Source organism: Peromyscus maniculatus, chromosome 18, assembly GCF_049852395.1.
Source record: "Peromyscus maniculatus bairdii isolate BWxNUB_F1_BW_parent chromosome 18, HU_Pman_BW_mat_3.1, whole genome shotgun sequence".
Taxonomy (NCBI): domain Eukaryota; kingdom Metazoa; phylum Chordata; class Mammalia; order Rodentia; family Cricetidae; genus Peromyscus; species Peromyscus maniculatus.
The window spans coordinates 7,587,948-7,609,353 of record NC_134869.1 but is presented as its reverse complement, the minus strand read 5'-3'; the positions used below and the strand labels follow the sequence as shown (position 1 = coordinate 7,609,353).

The following is a 21,406-nucleotide window of genomic DNA, read 5'->3' as shown; positions in this document are numbered from 1 at the left end:
TCCCTAACTCAATCTTTCTTCTCCCCGTATCTCTCCTTGGATTTTTCACCTGGCTCTAAGCTGCCTTGCCATATAGGCAAAAGAGCTTCATTCATCATCCCATAAGAGCAACACCTATTCGCAGGGTTCGGAAAGACCATTCCACAGCAATCGACAAAACTTTCATTGTGGATTGGAGAAATTAGCCACATTCTTATCCAGCTACATAATTTAAATGTTCTCCTGCGTGTTTTGCATAAGTTTGCAAGTAACTCAATATTGTACAGTTGTAAAGATGTGCTCACAAAATAGAATCTACTCATTCTGTGTTAATCATGCCTCATAGACTACATTTCAATTATCAAATATTGGATGAACGTGGTGTCTTCCAACCTTTTATGTAACCAATTTCAAAAAATTCTAACATTCTTCTTGTCCATAGTGCTATAAGATTTAAAAATGTGATAGTGTATACTTTTCACACAGCTTCTTCATTAATTGTAAAGAATGCACCATTCATAAACTTTTGTTTTGGAAAACAACAGTGTTTTGTTTTCTTCTCTATCATGTAACTGCATTATCCAATGTGGTAACTATTTCTCCAGGGTGAAAATTTACCTAGATCATGCTCATGTGTTATATATCCTAAAATGAGAATACAGAATCTTGGTACATAAAAAGAATATATTCATTCATGACAAAATTTTAACATAAGTTTCTGTCATGAAATGAAAAAAAAAACACCATGGGCATGATGTCTTCTAGACACAATGGATCTGATGCACAAGTGAATTCATAAAGACTGTGGCAGAACACAAAAAACTTGCACAGGTTCAACTACATGGAGTTCCAGCATTGAGGAGGGTGAAAAATGAAATAGGGTTCCTATCCCTAACAAAGAAGGTATCTGAAATGTATACCTACCAGAAAGGGAAAACCTGTTTTCTATAATGGAGTGACTCTGTGTGTACAAAATCCCATGGCCAAGAGTAGTTGGCCAACAAAAATGAATTCCAGGTTTTTTTGTGTATGTGTCAGGGGGAATTTGTGTTTTCTCATTTTTGTTTTTATATTTGTTTTGTGGTATTATTGCAAAAGAAAAAGAAAAGAGGAGACAAAAGCTTCGGTTCATAATGTGGAAGGGAGGATCTTGCATGAGTTGGGGGAATGGAAAGCTTGATCAAAATATCTTGCATGAAATTTTGAAAACCAGTAATCTTGTAATTGTTAAAAAATATGGATCTAAAAAATAAACATTTTAAACATTAAAAAAGTAATTTTTAAAAGGAACAATAGACAGCTAACCACTACTGAAAGAGGGAAAATTAGTCTTTTCCAGGGATAAGTCCCCTAGTGGTCATGCAACAGTATTTAATCACACACTCTAAATAGCCAGACCTCCAACTTAGGAAGGAACCTAAGGCTCTTGCTCAGTGAGTTTCCCATGACCTTCATGTACATACCCTCTGCTCATCCATGCCTTTTCAATCATGTCCATTCTTGCTCTTTTAACAATAGCTAGGAAATGAAAAAAATCTTAATGTAGTTCAACTGATAGATGGATAATGAAAATGTGGTACATATACACAAAAGCAACATGAAGTGGACTCAGCACGTTATATTCTTTCTCTCTCTCTCTCTCTCTCTCTCTCTCTCTCTCTATATATATATATATATATATATATATATATATAAAACAGTAATAATTTTAAAAAGAGGCTATCAGTTTAAGAGGTAATGGAAAAACAGAATAATTTGGAAGGTGAAAACATTGGAAGAGATCAAGGAGGGAAAGAAAAAGGTAAAGTGATATATTTATATGTTAATCAAAATATAATATGGAATTAAAAAACCAGAATTGGAGATATTCTGTAGTGCTTAAAGTGTTTCTTACTCTGCATTAGAACTCAAGTTTAGTTCTTAGAATGCAGTTCAAGTGGGCACAACTGCCTGTTACTTCAACTACAGGGAATACAACACTTTATTCTAGCCACCTCAAGCACCTTCACACACATAACATATAGAATTACACAGAGAGACAGAGACAGAGAAATTTATTTTTTCATATATTTGTATTTTCTTTTATTTTTTTCTTTAGAGTTTTTTATTCATTTTACATACCAATCAAAGATCCCTTCTTCCCTCCCTCTGCCCCTCCAGCTTCCCCTTCCCAACCCACCCTTCATTCCCTCCTACAAGAAGGTAAGGGCTCCCATGGGGAGGTACATTTAGTACAGGCAGGTCCAAGCCCCACCCCCTGAACCAAGGCTATGCAAGGTGTCCCATCATAGGTAGTGCTCTCCAAAAAGCCTTCTCATGCACCAGGGATGAATTCTGATCCTACTGCCAGGGGGCCACTTAAGCAGATCAAGCTACACAACTGTCTCACGATGAAGAGGGCCTAGTCCAGTCCCATGCAGGCTCCACAGCTATTGATCCAAATTGCATGAGTTCCCACTAGTTTGGTTTGGTCATCTCTGCAGGTTTCCCAATCATGATCTTGATGCCCCTTGCTCATACAATCCCTCTTCTCTCTCTTTGACTGGACTCCTGGAGCTTGGCCTGATGCATGGTTGTGGATCTTTGCATCTGCTTCCATCAATTACTGGAGAAAGGCTCTATGATGACAGTTAGGGTATTCACCGATCTGATTACCAGGGTAAGCCAGTTCAGGCACCCTCTCCACTATTGCTACTAGTCTAAGCTGGGGTCATCCTTGGGGACTCCTGGCAACTTCTCTAGCACTAGTTTTCTCTCTATACCCATGATATCTCCCTTTATCATGGTATCTCTTTCACTGCTTTCCCACTCCATCCATTCCAGTTCCCTTATGTTCTCATCCATCCCCTACCCCCTAACCTCCATTGCCTACCCCTCATCCCCAGTTTACTCATGGAGATCATCTCTTTCCCCTTCCCAGGGCAATCCATGTGTCCCTCTTTGGGTACTCCTTGTTAGCTAGCTTCTCTGGAGCTGTGGGTTGTAGTCTGCGCAAGTACATACCATGTTTGAGTGAGTATATACCATGTTTGTCCTTCTGAGTCTGGGTTACCACACTCAGGATGATATTTTCTAGTTCTATCCATTTGTCTGAAAATTTCATGATGTCATTGTTTTTCACTGCTGAGTAGTACTCCATTGTGTATATGTACCACATTTTCTTAATCCATTTTTCTGTTGAGGGGCATCTAGGTTGTTTCCAGGTTCTGCCTATTACGAATAATGATGCTATGAACATAGTTGAGCATGTGTCTTGTGGTGTGATTGAACATTCCGTGAGTATATGCCATAGAGTGGTAGAGCTGGGTCTTGAGGAAAATTGACTCCTAATTTTCTGAAACACCACCATATTGATTTCCAAAGTGGCTGTATAAGTTTGCACTCCTACCAGCAGTGGAGGAGTGTTCACCTTGCTCTACATTCTCTCAAACATACGCTGTCTTCAGTGTTTTTGATCTTAGCCATTCTAACAGGTATAAGATGATATCTCAGAATCAGTTTGATTTGCATTTACCCGATGGCTAAGGATGTTGAGCAATTTGAGAAATTTAATTTTTTTAATTTAAGAATTTTTTATTCATTTTACACACCAGTGACAGTGACCTCCTCTCATCCCTCCTTCCACTCCCCCACAGCCTTCCTCCCCCTGACCCAACCCCCATCCCCTCCTCTCAAAGGGTAAGGCCTCCCATGGGGAGTCAGCAGAGCCTGCTACATTCAGTTGAGGCAGGACCAAGGCCCTCCCCCTTGCATCATGGCTGAGCAAGGTGTCCCACCATTGGTAATAGGCTCCTAAAGCCAGCTCATGTACCAGGGATAGATCCTGGTCCCATTGCTAGGGTCCCTTCAAGTAGACCCAGCTACACAACTGTCTCCGGTGTGCAGAGGGCCTAGTCCAGTCCCATGTGGGGTTCCAAAGCTGTCTAAAGTTTGTGAGTTCCTATGAGCTTGGTTCAGTAGTCTCTGTATATTTCCCCATCATGATCTTGACCCTCTTGCTCATAGAATCCCTCCTCCCTCTCTTGGATTGGACTCCCTGAGATTGGCCTGGTGCTTGGCTATGGATCTCTGCATCTGCTTCCATCATAATGATGACAGTTATGCTATTCACTAATCTGATTACCCAGGTAGGGTAGTTCAGGCATCCTCTCGACTATTTCTGGTAGTCTAATCTGGGGTTGTCTTTGTGGATTCCTGGGAATTTCCCTAGCACCAGGTTTCTCCTTAACCCCATTATTTCTCTCTCTATCAAAATATCTCTTTCATTGCTCTCCCACTCCATCCATCCCCCCCTTGACTATCCTGTTCCCACATGTTTTCATCTCCCATCCCCTCCCCATATTGCCCACCATCACCAGTTTACACATGGAGAACTCATTTATTTCCCCTTCTCAAGGTGATCCATGTGTCCCTCTTAGGATCCTCCTTGTTTCCTAGCTTCTCTGGAGCTGTGGGAAGAATAACTACTATTATATAAATAAAATTTAAAATAATTAGAAATGAAACATCCATTATTACAGTGAGGATACAAATAAAACAACTGAATGTATAAGAAAATTAATACACAACTTGGATGTGAAATTCAGGAGAAAGAATGTGAAAACTATTACAGTAATTTTTCCGACATAATATTTGTATTGCTTATTGGGAATTGCAAAAAGTATGTAACAATCACATTAGCTTCCCATTTCTCCCAGGTCCACCACCCAACACCTGTGTCCCTGCTCCAAATACACCAAGTAGAATTTGTGTTGCTCATGTACTCATTGGAGTCACTGGCTATTGGGAATTTCACTTTTGCAGGTTTTTTTTTTTTAATGGAAATATGTCTCTATACACAAAGCATAGAAATTCTTTCAAAAGAATCAGCATTAGAGTGAAAATCCAGTACAAAAACATTAGAGATACAAAGGTATGTGTATTATTATGTTTAGATATTAATAAATTAAAAGTAATGAGCACATCTTTTATGATCCCTGAGATGCTACTGTTCAGAGATTGCGTTTGTTAATTTTCTGTTTCTATGATAAAACATCATGACCAGAAGCATCTTACAGAATGACGAGTGTATTTAGGCTTTAAGTTCCAAAAGCATAGGAGTCTATCATGGTGAGGAGACTTAGCACAAATGGCCAACCTGGGGGCAGGAAAAGGAAGCTTAGAGGTTCCATCTCAACCACACTCAGGAAGCAGAGAGCAAACACAATGGGCAGAGACTATGACCATTCAAGGCCTGTCTCCAGAGACAGATGTCATCTATCAAGGCTCCATCTCCCAGATGTTCCACATCCTCCCCAATTAGCACCACCCTCTGGGACCAAGTGTTCAAATAGCTGAACCTGTGTGGGACATTCTCGTTCAAAAGTAGCTCAGACAGCAAATATAAGTATCTAACACTACAGATAGTGTGTGGAGATTTTCAGGGATAGAAAATATGCTCTATGAAACAACAGCAGAAATTTCCTCATATCAAGAGAAATAAATACACCCAGGTGCACAGAATAAATTTAGAATCACAACAGACATGACCAGATAAAAACTTCTCCTCTTAGTATTGAAATCATGTAAAACTAAAAACATCTTTTCATTTCATTTTCTTAAGGAGGTTCTCACTATGCAGCTCTGGCTCATTAGACCAGGCTGACCTAGAACTCACAGAAATCCATATGTCTCTGCCTCCTGCCAAAGGCTGGGATTAAGGTGTGTACCATCACTCCTGAGTCACAAAAATAGTAATTTTACAGCTTTTCACTACATTGAAAATTCAAAGAACACTGAACCAAAAATACCAGGGAGAAGCTTCAAGAGAGAAATTTCCTTACAAAGACATGCCCATCCATGACCTCTTAGTGAAAAAGGAAATAAAAAACCAACACTCAGTAAAATAAGAACAAAACCAAAAAAAGATATCATAATGAGTAATTACACCCCCAAAGAAAGTAAGTACCAATCAAGATTGTTGTGGGGAATAAAGAAATAAAGAGATCGAGATCTTGCAGGATATACACAAACTAAAGCCCAGGAGACCACCACGCTTACATTGCACATGCGCAGTGAGCACTATTTGCTCCATGAAACTGTCAGTTATGCCTGAGGAAGAACGAGCATGCTTTTGTTTACCAGTGTTGCTTAGCAACGACTGTTCTATAACTGGATGCTTCGGTTTGACTGGTCAAACCATAGCCTCGCACTTGTGGGAGTCACAGAGTCAGGCTCTGGTTGTTAGACGGTCAGTGGTTAAAAGTCCATCATTTCCTAAAATTACTTAGTGTTGAGTTGATAGAAAGGTGGTCACAGCTATGTTGTCCACCCGGAGGAAGCTCTTGTGCTGTAAGAAGGAGCCGAAAACTCCCTTGGGATTTTGTGATGGCCCAAGCAGGGCAACGGGATACTTGTCCTGCTTTTACTGTGGAACTGAAGACAGGTACTGCCAGCCTTATGACCCTGAAAACGAATTCCATGAAGCAGTATGCATGGGAAAGCTCAAAGTGGTGCTGCGTCTCCTCATGAAGAAGAATTTTCATGTGAATGATGAGGATGAAGGGAAACGGTAAGAACACTTGGAAGCTAATGATGAAATCATTAATGATGAAATCGGGTGATGGGAGAAGCCTACCTTGACTAGCTCTGTTGAGGGCAACAGGGGTGAGGAGAGACCAGCTGTGCTTTCTGGACTACAGTCTCCTTGGTACCCGTGATCACACAGAGGTCCAGTGTCCAGATCTTCTTCTGGAGCAGGAGAACCATAGACCAAAAGCTCCAGCAGGTTTACTGTCACCCCGCAATCCCCCTATGGAGCATTTTCTTATGGAGCATTGAATACACAATGGAATAATCTAACAAACTATAAAGAAATGGGATTTAATTTCAATGTACCTATTAAACACAATGTTGTGTAAACTGTAGAAACTACAGAGATCAAGTAGTGTTCCTCAATGTTTTCCTCCCACCTAAAATCACCCAAAAACATTCACTATGAATCTTTTATCTGTGTGTACTAACATTTATATTCCTCACTGAAAATAATAGAAATAATCAAAACTTGATATTTCTCTTCTTCCTGCTGCTCCTTCATTTTCTTGTTGTTTCTCACTAGTTTCATGGGGATCTCACTCTCCCATCTCCATAAATTTCTCCTATGTTTCTTCACTCATTACTTCATGTGTTTCTGAAAGTTTATTCAGTGCGGCCTTGATCAGCCACCATTTTAATAACACAATGTGCTGACAAGCTCCAAGTTCTCTGAAAGTTACTTCTGATATCTTTACTTACTTCTGATAGAGGTAAATGGAACTTGCTGTGAATTTCATGATTTACAAATCAACAAACTATCTTGCTTTCCCAATTTTGGGTTTGTTTGAGGTGGCCCACAGTGTACTAAATCTCCCTGGTGAAACTGATATTAGACACTGATGTTAGGCTTAGCACGTATCTAATTCGTATGTATGCTGTGAATTTAACTATTGTCAAAAATGGCCATTCTTATGTATTTGAATTGAAATTCCATACTTAGTTCCTTTGAATTAAAGTTTCTTAAAAATCAAAGCCAAGTTTGCTGTGCATTTAGATTTTGCTGTTGATACTTTTCAGTTTTTATCAATAGTACATTTCATTACTTTCTTTAAAAAATCCAGTAAAAGTCTAGAAATGTTTTATATGCATGGATATGTATATATATATATATATATATATATATATATATATATATATATATATATATCATATTATATATCACATTTCACTTAGTAGAGACATCATGCATGGCACAAATGACATGCTATCTTATGTATTAAGAATTGCCTTTAAGTTTTGGCAGTCACTGTTGTACATTATGAATTGTAAATGACATTTCAATTTTAGCTGAGTTAAAATGTGCAAAAAACCAAATCTCAAGCTCAGTGGTGTGTCATATCTACAATCCAAGCTCTTTGAAGGCTGAGGCAGCAGAAGCATAAGTTTATAGTAGAACTTGTCTCAAGTTTTGAAGAGATATCCTTAGACTCTAAAGTTTATACTCCTTAATATATTTACAAAATAGAGATAATGGAACTAATATTGACTTGAAATATGTTTATTATAGTGTTAACGTTCATAACTTAAATACCTAAAAGATTGTTCAGTTGTTGTTGAAGAATATTTTCTGAATAGTTGCAAAAAATCTAATTGAGTCATCCTAATTTGATAGAAGTATTCCTTTTAACACTCATTTTCTGGACAAGAATTCACAACACAGGAAGGCTGAGAAGTAGGAGGTTGATGGCAATGTCTAGAGTAGGATTCAAACTGAAAATGAGTTCACCCAATAGTCATGTTTTTTTTGTTCAAATAGGCTGCTCTTTACTACGTAGTTCACTAATAGAGCACTTCTCTAGGCTGCAGCAGGTGTGTGTATTATTCACACTGCCATAAATGATAGTTGTAGTAAATTTTTAAATACAGTAAATTATAAGAGCAAATAAAAATAAATTTTGAAGTTAAATATTTTTAGAGGTCTATGGACTTAAATGTTATATAATATTTATAAATGCCAGAGTGATTGTGTATGTTGATAATAGTGCCTTACAGTTTTCCTTCAAAATGTCTCTCATTCCCACAGAACTGCGCTCCACTTTGCGTGTTTCTATGGTCATATCGATCTGGTTCATTTACTGTTATTTGAGGACTGTAAGATAAATGCCCTTGACAATCAAAAGTCCACACCACTAATGAAGGTATTTCAAAGACTTCAATTTCAGTAATTAAGTTGATCTAAGTGTTTAGAACGAAAGTAAAATTAAAGTCACTTAAATATAAATCATGGTGAAAGCTGGGGGAAGTTTCAAGTGTATTCTTTAAATTAACAGTGTTTTCCTGGTAACAATATCCACAGGCTATACAGAGCTGGGAGATAGAGATCGTGTCTGTCCTACTTCATCATGGAGCAGATCCCAATATTAAAGACTGCAATGGAGAAGCAGCGATCCACCATGCAGTGTATGTAGACAGGCCAGATATTGCCAGCAGTCTTCTTGAATTTGGGGGAAACATTGAAGATACTACAAAGGTAAAGATTTTCTAAATTGAATTCCCAAGTATTTGAAAACTATATGCTTTAACAGTTGTCATATCTTGGTCCAAATTTTTCATGTTTAGAAGTTTAAGTATTACTTGACCGGCCCTTTGAAATAACTTGATCGGTATCCATCTAAGTATTGATATGTTGTTATTGTTTTTTACCCCCATTGAGTCCAATTTGTGCTGCCCACATACTCTTGGGTATATGACCATCCACTGGAGCATGATCAGTCCACCCAGGCCACACCTTTAAATGAAAATGTCTATCCAGTCCTAGCAGCTGTAACTATAGAGAAGTCCTCAGCTCAGAGCAGACCTTCATGCTAAATTCCTGCTTGCATAATGAGATTTTGTGTCACTTGAGCTTCCAAGGGTCTTCTGCATGTTTTCACGGTGACTGTGATGTCATATGAACATCTATGCTGGTGTGCCCATGAGACACTCTTTGCTTTTGATCATCCAGTGGACCTGGCTCTTACAAGCTTTACCCTGATCTTCTACAGTGACCCCAGAGACTTGAGAGGGGGTTTATATCAATAAGGTTAGAAAGATGGATGGGTACAGAAGAGGGGTGCATTTGGAAAGTAGTGAAAGGGAAGGGGTGAATATGATTAAATTGCATTGAATATAGCTCTCAAAATTATTTCCAAATGGGGAGAAGTAAATGTTAATTTATTGAAATCAGTATTAGAGAATTTAGCTTACTTTTATGGAGCCATAGAAAATATTTATAAAAATAGATAATGGACTAAAAGGATTATTTGACTTACATTTCCAAGTTACTATATATTACTGGGGAAAGCACAGAATCAGGATCTTGAGAAAGCTGTTGACATATCATCTATCCTCAAGAGAGGGAGAAATGAATGAGTCCAGAGTGCCTGTTTGCTTACTATGCAGCTATCTCTGTAAAGTCTTACACAGCCATGTTCTGAAACAAGGCTGTGGTGCCGCCCACCAGGGGCTGGGTTCTCTTCATTGGTTAGCCATCAAGATAACTTCCTATAGGCAGCTGGAGATAGCTTGGTCCGTGGTATCAGGAACTTGTGATCCTTCCTTTCTCCTCTTATCTCCACAGAAACAGAATCAGTGGCTCCTTGAAAAACTCAGAATAGGTGTACCCCAAAACTGCCTACATACCAATATCACACCCATCAAATATCCAATTCCAAAAGTTTCAACACCTACCCAAAATATTGACAAGCTGTGCTGGGATATAAATCACTTCAGGCTGTGGGTGATACTTAACCTTCAAACTGCTATCACAGACTGAATATTTGCAACTGAAGCATGGTACATTGCACTACAAGCACTTGATTTCCACACATCCATTAGTACGCATGCAGCAGAGGTTAAAATTTTAGTAAACAAACCAAATGGCTATGGAACAGCGCAGTCCATTCATACCTCCGTTTTCTCCAGGAACGCAGTGCATGCTCAATCTCTAGGAGAATTTTAAAAACTATGCTTCATCCTGACTATAACAAATCCAATCATTTTGCTTTTGAGCCCCTATGATGGAATGGTTCCCTGCAGGAGGTACTTCCACGATCCAAACTCCAAGTGTGTTTTATTTGCTAACAAACCAGAGCTGTATTCCCCCATTTCACCTGCTTTGCCAATACAGGTATTTCATTCTACTAGCCTTATTTCTTAGTGCTTTGATATAAATTTAAGATGTCTGAAGATTCCTTTTCTCCTTTGGCAGTTTGCAGAGCACCACAGATTCTAAGGAAGCTAGTACTTGGGTAGGAATCACTGGGTTAGTTCCAGCTTTATTCCTGCCAGTCTTCCCTCCAAAGGATTTGGTGTCTTTTGTAACAAGATCTTACACTTAAGTGACTGGAGGCAACCAAGAGCAGGGGTTGTTAGCTCATATTGTTTGGGAAATCTCTGGAACTCCCAAAAAGCCTAGGGAATTTTTACCTACCTGGCACTGTGTCTTTTGTTAGCTGTGGAGTTGGGCAAGGCTTTTTCACTCCTGTCAATTACAATACATCTTCTTAATCTCACAGATATTGATAATCCTAAAATCATCATAGACTTCCAATATTAATTTTTTAGATAGGGTTTCACTATGTAGCCCAGACTTTCCTAGAAGTCATGATCCTCCTGCAATACCCTGCACTCTCTTGATGGGATTACAGTTGTGCCTTCATTTCTGAATCACCTAATGTTTAAAATACTTTTAAATTATTGCTCTATTTTGATTCCTGCTTAGATTGTTTTCTAAGCAAAATATAAATCAGAAAGAAAGCAATGCCTTGCCCATCTCTAAAACTTCAATTACACAGATCTGTATAGCTATAGCACAGTACAGTCACTCAGTAAATTGGACTTAGATGCAATGATGATTAAAATGCAGCAAATACAGAGTATAACAGAGATCCACAACTAGTGAAAATGCAAAAACCAAAGGAGCATGGGTGCCTACCACAATCCTACATCTACAATACAACACCCACACTTAAGTTTTAGGTGACACTGAGAAAGAAAGTTCTAAAGAAAAAAAGCCCAAACAATCAAACAAACAAACAAAAAAACAAAACAAAAAAAACCTCTGAGTTCCAGTGACCAGGATGACTGTTGCAGAAAAGTGTCTTCTAGATACAGAAGGGATAATTCATCTATGAAATCTCAATAATATGGTTGCCTAAATAAGACCTGCACAAGGAAAACACCAGTTGACATGCAAACACTTGATAGGGGAAACTTCAAAACTACACTCGTAAATAAAGAGTTGCCCATTATCCATAACTGCTGAGAGTAGATTTCAATTTTCTCCAGCGATACACTCTAAACTCCTCAATAGTTTATCCAGCCACAGAGGCCATCCTTAAACACACACATTTACACACATGCACATACACACACATGAACACACACACAAACCAACACACATACAGGAAGAGAGGGAGACAGAGGGGGAGGGAAAAAGAAAAGGAGAGGCAGAGACATAAAAAAGAGGCACACAGAGAGTCTGTTCACATTACATGGAACCAGTAAGTTGTACATAATACACATGTGTGTGTGTGATAGTAATAAAAAACATGTCCTGAATTTCAGAGGGAGTTAGGGGGAGTTGGAGGAGTGAGGGTGTAGAAACTACGTAAATACAGATATCATGTAGGAAATTGTCTAAAAATAATATAAATAAAAAACATTTTAAAAATGTACTGGATTTTCTAAACACTAAAACAGTTTTCAACTTGTAACAGGACAGAATACATTTCAAGGTAAGCAATAAAAGATTCTTTGAGTTGGGCAGTGTTGGCGCACGCCTTTAATTCGAGCACTCGGGAGGCAGAGGCAGGCGGATCTTTGTGAGTTCGAAGAATGAAAAAAGATTCTTTGAGATTGTACTCATTTTGAGGTCATTTCTTTGGTGACCTGTTCAGAGCAAGAGGCAGACATTGTTACCCCTGTCCCTTCCTGAATGGAGAATCAAGCAGAGCTTCCTCTGTGTCCTCAGCAAATACCACATCATTACAATACTCGGAGAATTGTGCCTGAGAAACAACTTCTGCTGTCGCTCATGTTTGCCCCACAGAAGATTTGCCAAACAGTACTTCCGAAATCAGGTTTAAAATACTGGACAATTCCATAGTTTTGTCATCATGCTTAATTGAATTTTTCTGTTGGGAAATGGTACATCTGCCACATAACTGTCTTTTGAAATACAGGAGAATTTTTGACATAGAAAAGACAATTTTGCTCATCCATGCAACTTAGGATCTAACACCTTTGCTACTGTGTGTCGGTGTGTGTCTCTTTAGATAAACTCTGAGGGGACAGGGCCATGGCTTCAAAGTACTATGACAACTTCTGTGACAGGAACCATAGGTCCATGGGTGTCACATGAGTTCTGTAATGGACTAGAGGACTTTGTGATGACTGTAGCCGTGGTTAGAATATTGCAATCTTGAGGATCGTTAGAAGGTGCATTAGGCTAATAAGGAAAAGACTACTGTGGTCAAGTCTATGGTAAACATTATGATCACAGGGCTACATACATGATTTTCAGTTCAGTTGTGAAATATGCAGTATTGTGAATGATTAATTGATATCATTACAGGATGGGTTGACCCCTCTGCTGCTAGCCCTCCGAGAAAGGAAACACCGCATGGCAGCATACCTAATCACAAACGGTGCGAATCTTCACGTATGTGATAAATATCAAAGGTACTACACTTTGCATTTTTAAAACACTGCTTGTGTTGAAAATAGTCTAGAATAGTAAAAATCATTCATTTCAAATGTGTTATTGGAATAGATTAGAAAAAGTCAATAAAACATCAGTTACATATCTAAAAAATATCTATTACATGAAATGGTTATGCCAAAGAATGATAGTCAGGTTCATATTCCCTTTGATAATGAGAGGTTGTTTTTTTGATTTTTATTTTGACTGCCATATGATCTTATATGAGTTGATAGCATTTTTTTTTAGATTTTACATTTACAGTGTCAGTTCCAAAGTTTTCAAGTTTGCAATCACACAAACTTGTGAACAACCTTTAATCTTCAAATACTTTTGGTGGTGTGCAGAGAAGGATGATATATGAATGGTAGTTGTAAACTTACATATATGGCATGATATTAGTATCAGCAATTGAAAACATTCATTTTAACATTAAAATTATTTGATAACATTATTACTATTATTTTATGCAAATTGCAGTTCCGTATTTAACAGTGAATTATATTACAATAGAATAGAAAGGAAATGGCATTCTTTTTCATATAAAGCTTTCTGTACTTCTGGTCACTTTTCTCCAAACAGTTATTCACCATAAACAATTTAAAATACAAATTTTACTCTATAAAGTATCATAGTGGGCTAAGAAGTTTTCTAGTTTTAGCCTTGGACATATTTTAGGAATCTGAACTCTGCTTTCAGGATGCTTAAGGCTACTTAGTTAATGGTCAATTCTACACACAAAGGCTTTATACTTACATGGTAAAATGTATACAGTTCACCATTTTAGTAATCGAATTGCCTCTGTCATTCTAGAACAACACTCATGTATGCAGTTAAATGGGATTGTGAAAATATTGTTGAAATTTTATTGAAGAAAGGTGTTGATCACCACTTAAAGGACACATTTGGATGGACTGCTCTTTATTATGCCGTTATGGGGAAACGCAAAACGTAAGTACAGAAGTTAAAACGCTATTTGAAACTAAATTCAGACATGAAATATTTACCAATGTTGTATTTTAACCAAGCGTGACTTCATTATTTAAATGCTTTTGGAATGGAAGCATTTTAGTCAACTCCACTTGCCATGAGATAAGCAAAGGGATAGATTGGTCAGAATAACAACGGGTGTACAAGAGTCTTAATCTCAAGACTGATCTGTGATGATTCTGAGAATCACACTCAGGGACTTGAATGTATGAGGCATTTATTTTACCACTCAACTTCATGGCTAAACTCTCCTTTGGAAGCCTTAATATCTTTATCTTTCAAGATCCCAGCATGCTCTGGTCGTTCCAAAAATAAAGCAATGCATGGCACAGAATTTTAGTTTTTGAGTTACTTCTTTGAATCTAAACATTTGTAGTTTGACAGAAAATCTTGATACTTATCTTCCAAATATTTCATCCAACTTATTACCTGAATGCTCAACAATCTAACATGCTCCCTCAGTCCAAGAAAGTAAAAATTCCTACATATATCAGATAGATATGGCATACATGAGGAAAACTTAGGAAGCATTTATTCATGGGGATTTAATGTGATTACACCTGTCTTTTAGTCCAGTGTTAAATAAACTTGATTATCAGGTTGTACCTACTGATCTGTATCTTTATCATAATAGTTATGGAGCCATGAGAAAAGGGTAGTTGAAAATTCAACTATGTGCCTGAAAATTCAAATTTTCTCCTAATATAACATAGTGTTCTCTGGCAGCTAAAACTCTTAAGATTTCTCCAAAGCTGTTGCTAGGCATCTGAACCTTATCACTTATTCAAAGCATTCCAGTATCCTAGAAGACCATCATGGCACGATACTTTGGAGGAGTCTCTCTTTTTAGCCATCAGATGGGTTTGCGGATATACTAAATTATCACATGAATCCAAGCACTTGCAGAAAGAGGCCAGAGATGCTTTCTTTCTTTCATAGTAATCTGTAGGCAAGGGTTCCTTTATATCATCCTCTGTAGCACAATCTGTGTTTGTGACAGATCTCTAGCGCCTTTCCCAGGGAAGTTGACAGAAAGCGATTGGCCTACTAAGTGCTTTTTCTGTGTAAAGGAACATTTTTCAAGATACTTGAATCTTTACCTCAAGATTTCAGGATATTTCACAACTCTGCCTCAGAAGGAAGACAATGAATACAATTTTGTGAATCTAAATTATATTAACTGTATTCAGTATTTAAGCCCCATCACAACCCATGAGTATACTTATAGCATTTATAAAAAACGATTTTTGTCTTCCATGTAGGTTGATGATAAGCATGGCGATTCAGGATCATTATGACAAAACTCTGATCATTGTTCCCTTCTTGGCTAAAAGAAGACCAGCAATAGAGCAACCTATGTCTTGGAATCCATTAGTGTTCTTACCATGGGCTTACACTCACCATGGGCTTACTCTTTATTTCAGTAATATCAAATTCTGAATTCTGTAGCATTTGATAATAGGTCCATTCATGAATTACAGAGTGCTTTCATTTAGGATTCTAATCAGTTCAAGACTGAGAAGCAAGTTAGATACTGCTTTACTATTTCCGTGCCTGTTTTTAGGTGGTGAAATGTTCATAGCAAACTGTTAAACTAAAGTAGGGAAATCCTGAGTTTTGGAAAGTTAAGCTGGAGCCTAAGGAAACACTTTCCCAGAGCAAGAATACTTAGGACTCCTTCCTATATTAGGGCACTTTCCATCCTGTCAAGATAATCCAGATGGTTTGAATCGTAGTAAATCTATACCATTTCACTCTGTTCTTTCCTTCTAAAATGAGAAACTTTGTAAAACCTTTTAGAACTAATAAATTTGAAGGGTATATCCAGATGACCTGATGGAATCTTATATTGTATTTGAAATATCTTAAATGTTTAATATATTGATAAATGGTTTTCCATCCATATTAAAATAATAACATTGTCTACCACCATTTCCATACTTTGCAGAAAAATGGTGATTATTCAGCATGACTTACTCCTCTTGAGACAACAAAATACCTTCACACGTAAGTCTTTTAAAGTTTCTTCTCTGTAGCCCTTCTTTAGATTAAAAATGTTGCATTTAGAATTTTTTCAATTCTCTGTAATTAGATATTATTTGGGTAGCTGGATCTTGAGGTAGATCCATAACCAGCTTCTTGAATAATGGCCAAACAGATTTCCATAGTGGTTATAAATTTGTACTGCCCTTACCTTTGGGTGAGTGGATGAGTGTTCCTCTTACCCTTCACCCACAAAGAGCAGTTTTTATTTTTAAAATGCATTTAAATTATGATACAATTAATATCCTTTCCCCCTTTCCATTCCTCTTTCCAGCTCCTCCTAGGCAGTTTTAAAAATCAAGTGTCTATTGACAGCTGAATTGTTTAAGAAATTAGTTGTATGAAACTGCCTTGTTAAAAAGTTTCTCAGTTTTGCACCAGAATTACATACTTGCATGTAAAAATATTTTTCAAATTACCATACTGGGGTGACATGCCAGCCTCTCCCCAGCTCACAGCACATTTTAGTTTACTTCATACATTTTTTTCCTAAAAATGTTGACATAGTGTCTAGTTCATTAATAGTTCCACTACACTGTATTGTAATTCATTTTATTTGTTTATTTCATGTGTGAGTGTTTGCCTGCATGTACACCAGGCATGTGCACCATGTTCATGTCTGGTGCTTGTGGGAGAGAGAAGATGGTGTTGTATTCTTTGTAACTGAAGTTACAGGTGATTGTAAAATACCACATAGGTTCTGAGAACAGAACACAGGTCCTCTTGAAGAGCAAAGCATGCTATTCACTTCTAAGTTGTCTTCTTCGCTACCCACACACATTATAAAAAACACATTAAATGAATGCATTGCAGTAAGTGAACATAAATACTTTGTTATACATATCATAGAAAACATGATTTGTATGGGTAAACATGACACAATATTCAATTCTGTTATGATTTCCTTTTTTGTGTATGTTATTAAAGGAATGTTTTCTTTTCTATAGATTTTAACTAAAGTACAATTGGATCCCTTTCCCACTTCCCTTTCTTCCCTCCAGCACTCTCCCTATGCTCCCGCTTCTTCCATGTCCCCACAGGTCTCAAATCGATAGTCTCTTCTTCCCTTATAATTACTCTTCAATGCACACATTCACACACAGAGGCACAAATGGATAACTACAACCTACTGAGTTCAGTTGTCTTGTTTGTAGTTACATGGTTTCAGTGTTGACTACAGTTTCATTGGTCAAGCAATTAGGCATTCCTGTCTGAGAGAGACTCATTATTCCTATCTCAGCAGTCAGTAGTTTCCTGCAGTTCCTTGTCCAGGAGCATGACCCTCAGAGATTCCTCCCCACTTCTTCCTTAGCATGTCTATTGATATTGTCTCTGTTCAGATCTTGTTAATGTAGCCATTTCCATGAGAGACTGTTTGTTTCACAGCAGACTTCCTGATGTTTGCAGTCTTTCCACCTGCCTTTTCTGTGATGTTCCTTGAGCTATAGATGCTGGAGTTGTAAAGTTGATGTATCAACTGGGACTGGGATCCCTAGACTCTGTTGATCTCTGCTTCGTGTCTACTTGTACATTCTGGTGTGGGACTCAAGAGAATCTTCTTGATAAAGGGGTCAGTGGGTCATCTTTATCTTCTCAGAAAAATAGCAATTAGATTCATTAATTCTTTGTACAGTTTTCTTTGTTTCTATTTAATTCATTTACTTTTTATTATTTCTTACTATCTACTGTTTGGGGGTTTGGTTTGTTCTTTTTTTTTCAAATTCTTAACTTGGATCATTAGGTTATTTATTTGTTTATATGCATACTGGAGTTTATTTTCCTGTCAATTTTAAATTTTATGACTCAATGGTTACATACTGTACATGGCATTATTTCAATTTTCTGTATTTCTTAAAGTTTCCTTTGTCTCTAGGCATATGCTCTATTTAAGAGGAGCCTCTTTGTGCTGCTGAGTGGAATATATATTCTTTGGTGTTGAGGTGGAATATTTAATTATTGGTTAGGTCAATTGAATGAAGATGTCATTTAATTCTGAGATTGTATGTATGTATTTGGGCCGGATGACCAATCAATTGGAAAACTCGGTGTTTGCAATCACGTAATGTTATTGGGTCTGTGTTGATCTGTGCCTTTTGTTCCATTAGGTTTCTTGTGAAGTTGGGTGCAGCTGAAGATATGACTCTCTCTTTCCTTCTCTCTCTCTCTCTCTCTCTCTCTCTCTCTCTCTCTCTCTCTCTCTCTCTGTGTGTGTGTGTAAGTATTCTATTTTGTATTTGTTGAAACTTTAATTAGTATGAAGTACATATCTTTGTCTCTTCTGCATCATTTTAGTTTGAAAATGATTTTTCAGATATTAGGATGGTGATACCTGCTTGCTTCCTGACACTGTTTGCTTAGAATACATTTTGCATCCATTCATTGTAAGATGGTGCTTGACTTTTAAACTAAGATGGGATTTTTCATAGACAATAGATAGTTGGATTTTGTTTCTTAATATGTTTAGGTAGCCTTTGTCTTTTGACTGGAGTGTTGAGGCCATTGATATCTGGATTCGTTGTTGAAAGTTGTACCTAGATTGCAGTGTTTTATTTTCCTGTTGTTTTTTGTTGTTAGATGCCCTTTGTATTTCCTTTAATTCTAGTTTTGCTTGTTTTCTTTCTAAAAGTCTCCTCTCACACTTACTCCTCTGTTCAGTTAGAAGTATTACATTTAGCAGTCTGTTTAGACTTTGTTATTTGCTATGACTGTTTCAGGCTGCTTGTATCATGGAAGTGTTTCTGCTTCAGCTATGGCAGACAGATTCACTGGGTCCATGAGTCCTGGTTGACATGCATGGCCTTTTAGTATTTGAAGTTCATTGCTTCAGGCTCTTCTGCTTTTCAGAGTTTTATTTGATAATCCAGCTGTTGCTCTGGGCATGTTCATTTCCAAATGACTTGTATATTTTTTTTCTTAAGCTTTCAATATTTTTCTTAGTCCTGTATATTTGGTGGTGCTACTATCATATGCTTTGGAGTTTTCTTTTTCTGATCTTGTCTGGTTGGGGTTTTGTTTGATTCTTGTATCAGTGTGTGTATATATTTCCTTACTTGGATGAAGAATTCCTCTGTGATCTTTCTATTAATCTTGTCTATGCTATTGATTGAGAATACTGTTTCCTCATGTATCCCAATAGAATTCAAAGATCTGAGCTTTTGATGGTATCTCAAATTTCTTGCCTGGTCTTGTAGTAGATGTAACCAATAGTCTTTTTAAAATAAAAAACACAGAACCAATGTAAAAGAGAAAGCCGAGAGGACAGAGCTCAGAGCTACAATCTTACCTCCTGCAGTGCTCCTAGCTTCCTGGAAAAAAAGCTACTTCCTGTGTGTCTGTCTTTAAATAGACTTTCTGTTCTGTCTTCTCATTGGTTGTAACCCCAAACACATGACTGCCTCATCACTGCCTGTAAGTACCGCCCTCCAGGTCTTAAAGGTCTCCAATGCTGGCTGTATCCCTGAAAACACAGAGATCTACCTATCTATTCTACCAAGTGCTAGGATTAAAGGTGTGCGCCACCACCACCACGCTCTTGCTATGGCTCTAATAGCTCTGACCCCTGGGCAACTTTATTTATTAACATACAATAAAAATCACATTTCAGTATAAATAAAATACCACCATATTTCCCCTTTTCTATTTTAATAAAAAGAAAAAAAAAGGCAAAAGGTTATAACTAACAAAAGAAAAAACAATATACAAAAGTACAATAACTATATACAATATATACAAGTAACAAATACCTAAACAATGTCTAGTCCATTTGTATTTGTCAAATCAGAGAAAATAATTCCCTTATCTATCCTATTTTGGTAAGTCCAAAATGTATCTAATTCACTTTCTATCCTAATTAATCTTCAACTATAACTAACTAAACTTCAACTCCCTCAGAGACCCAAGAAGGAAATAATATTAGCTAACAAAAATAAAAACAGGAAGTGCACTCAAGCAACTTCCAAAAAATTTGTGAGTTGACAGAAACAGCGAGCTGCCTGGACAGTCACCTGAGGTTTCTCCACAGTGTTGGGGCATCATCTTCAGCCTATAGGCTTAGTGTATCTGACAGACTCATTTGTGAGGTAGGATGTACACAGGGTCAACAGTTCAACCTCACATTGGGTGAGAGCAGTCCATGTACCAGAAACACCTGAATTCTACTAGTGTCATGTCATGATTCAGGATTATAAATTCTGGAAATTGTTGACAGTTTTTGAATTCAGCTGACCATTCTTCTTGGCTGTGTATATATGGCTTCATCTCAGCATCCCCTTCTTCTCCACATCCATCTATTAAATGCCAGTCTACTATTGAGAGGCATGATCTTTCAGCTGCTGTTCCATTGCACAACAGAAGCCATCGGCCCACTGCCTGTTCAGCTGCCTTTGAAGAAAAGGGCACTGTACCTTTTCCGGATTGTGAAGGCCACTTCAGGGATGGTGCCCATATTGTCCTGGCCTCAGAAGATGCCTTTTGATAAAGCCATAACCACACTTGTTTTGGCAACAATGAGTAGTCCTTTGTTTCGTGTCCTGTCTGTCCATTTTGTCCTGTTGATTCGAGGATACTTTATTGTCCAGTGGCTAACTTTTGCCACAATGAAAGTTAGCTCCATATGCAGTTTCTTCAATGCCCATATTTTCTCTGAAGTAGATTGGTACTGCCAGGAGCCGACATGTCTCAAAAAAGAAAAATTTCTAAGTTATTAAAACATTTTAAATGCCATATTCTGTAGATCTCTGAAGGGTTTGAAGATGACCTGTCTAAAATATATCTGTTCAATTTTTAAAACATATCTAATATGACTACAAGTTCTATTGTAATGTCTAACTACTAACTTTCATTTCTTTATATCCTAATAGTTGGTAATAATGTAAAGTACTTAAAACTAGTAAATGTCTTTTTCTTTTCTTTTCTTTCTTTTTTTTTAAACAAGAACCTTAAATCTAATCTCCTTTGCTTAGCCTTTTTCCTAAGCCTTGACAACAACTTCTAACCAACCCCCCTAAACAGTGGAAATTATCCCAGACCCAAAACCCATTAAAAGAACCAAAAAACCACCTGCCCCACACCACCTCTTTGGGAATGTGGGCATTGTATTCTCAAAATTGCTTCCTGCTGGGTATCAGTGAAGTTATCTTT

The 21,406-nt window shown here is 37.5% G+C and overlaps 1 protein-coding gene across 1 annotated transcript in view; it reads left to right on the top strand.

The window, feature by feature from the left end:
• The first annotated feature begins 6,116 nt into the window (after nucleotides 1-6,116).
• Nucleotides 6,117-21,406, top strand: part of LOC143269233 (uncharacterized) — a 62,349-nt gene continuing 47,059 nt past the window's right edge. Inside the window, exons 1-6 of the mRNA XM_076554293.1 lie at nucleotides 6,117-6,529; nucleotides 8,576-8,690; nucleotides 8,849-9,022; nucleotides 13,109-13,215; nucleotides 14,048-14,185; nucleotides 16,173-16,231. Coding sequence (XP_076410408.1) covers nucleotides 6,279-6,529; nucleotides 8,576-8,690; nucleotides 8,849-9,022; nucleotides 13,109-13,215; nucleotides 14,048-14,185; nucleotides 16,173-16,231 — 844 coding nt within the window. The 5' untranslated portion in view covers nucleotides 6,117-6,278. The remainder of the gene's footprint in view (nucleotides 6,530-8,575; nucleotides 8,691-8,848; nucleotides 9,023-13,108; nucleotides 13,216-14,047; nucleotides 14,186-16,172; nucleotides 16,232-21,406) is intronic.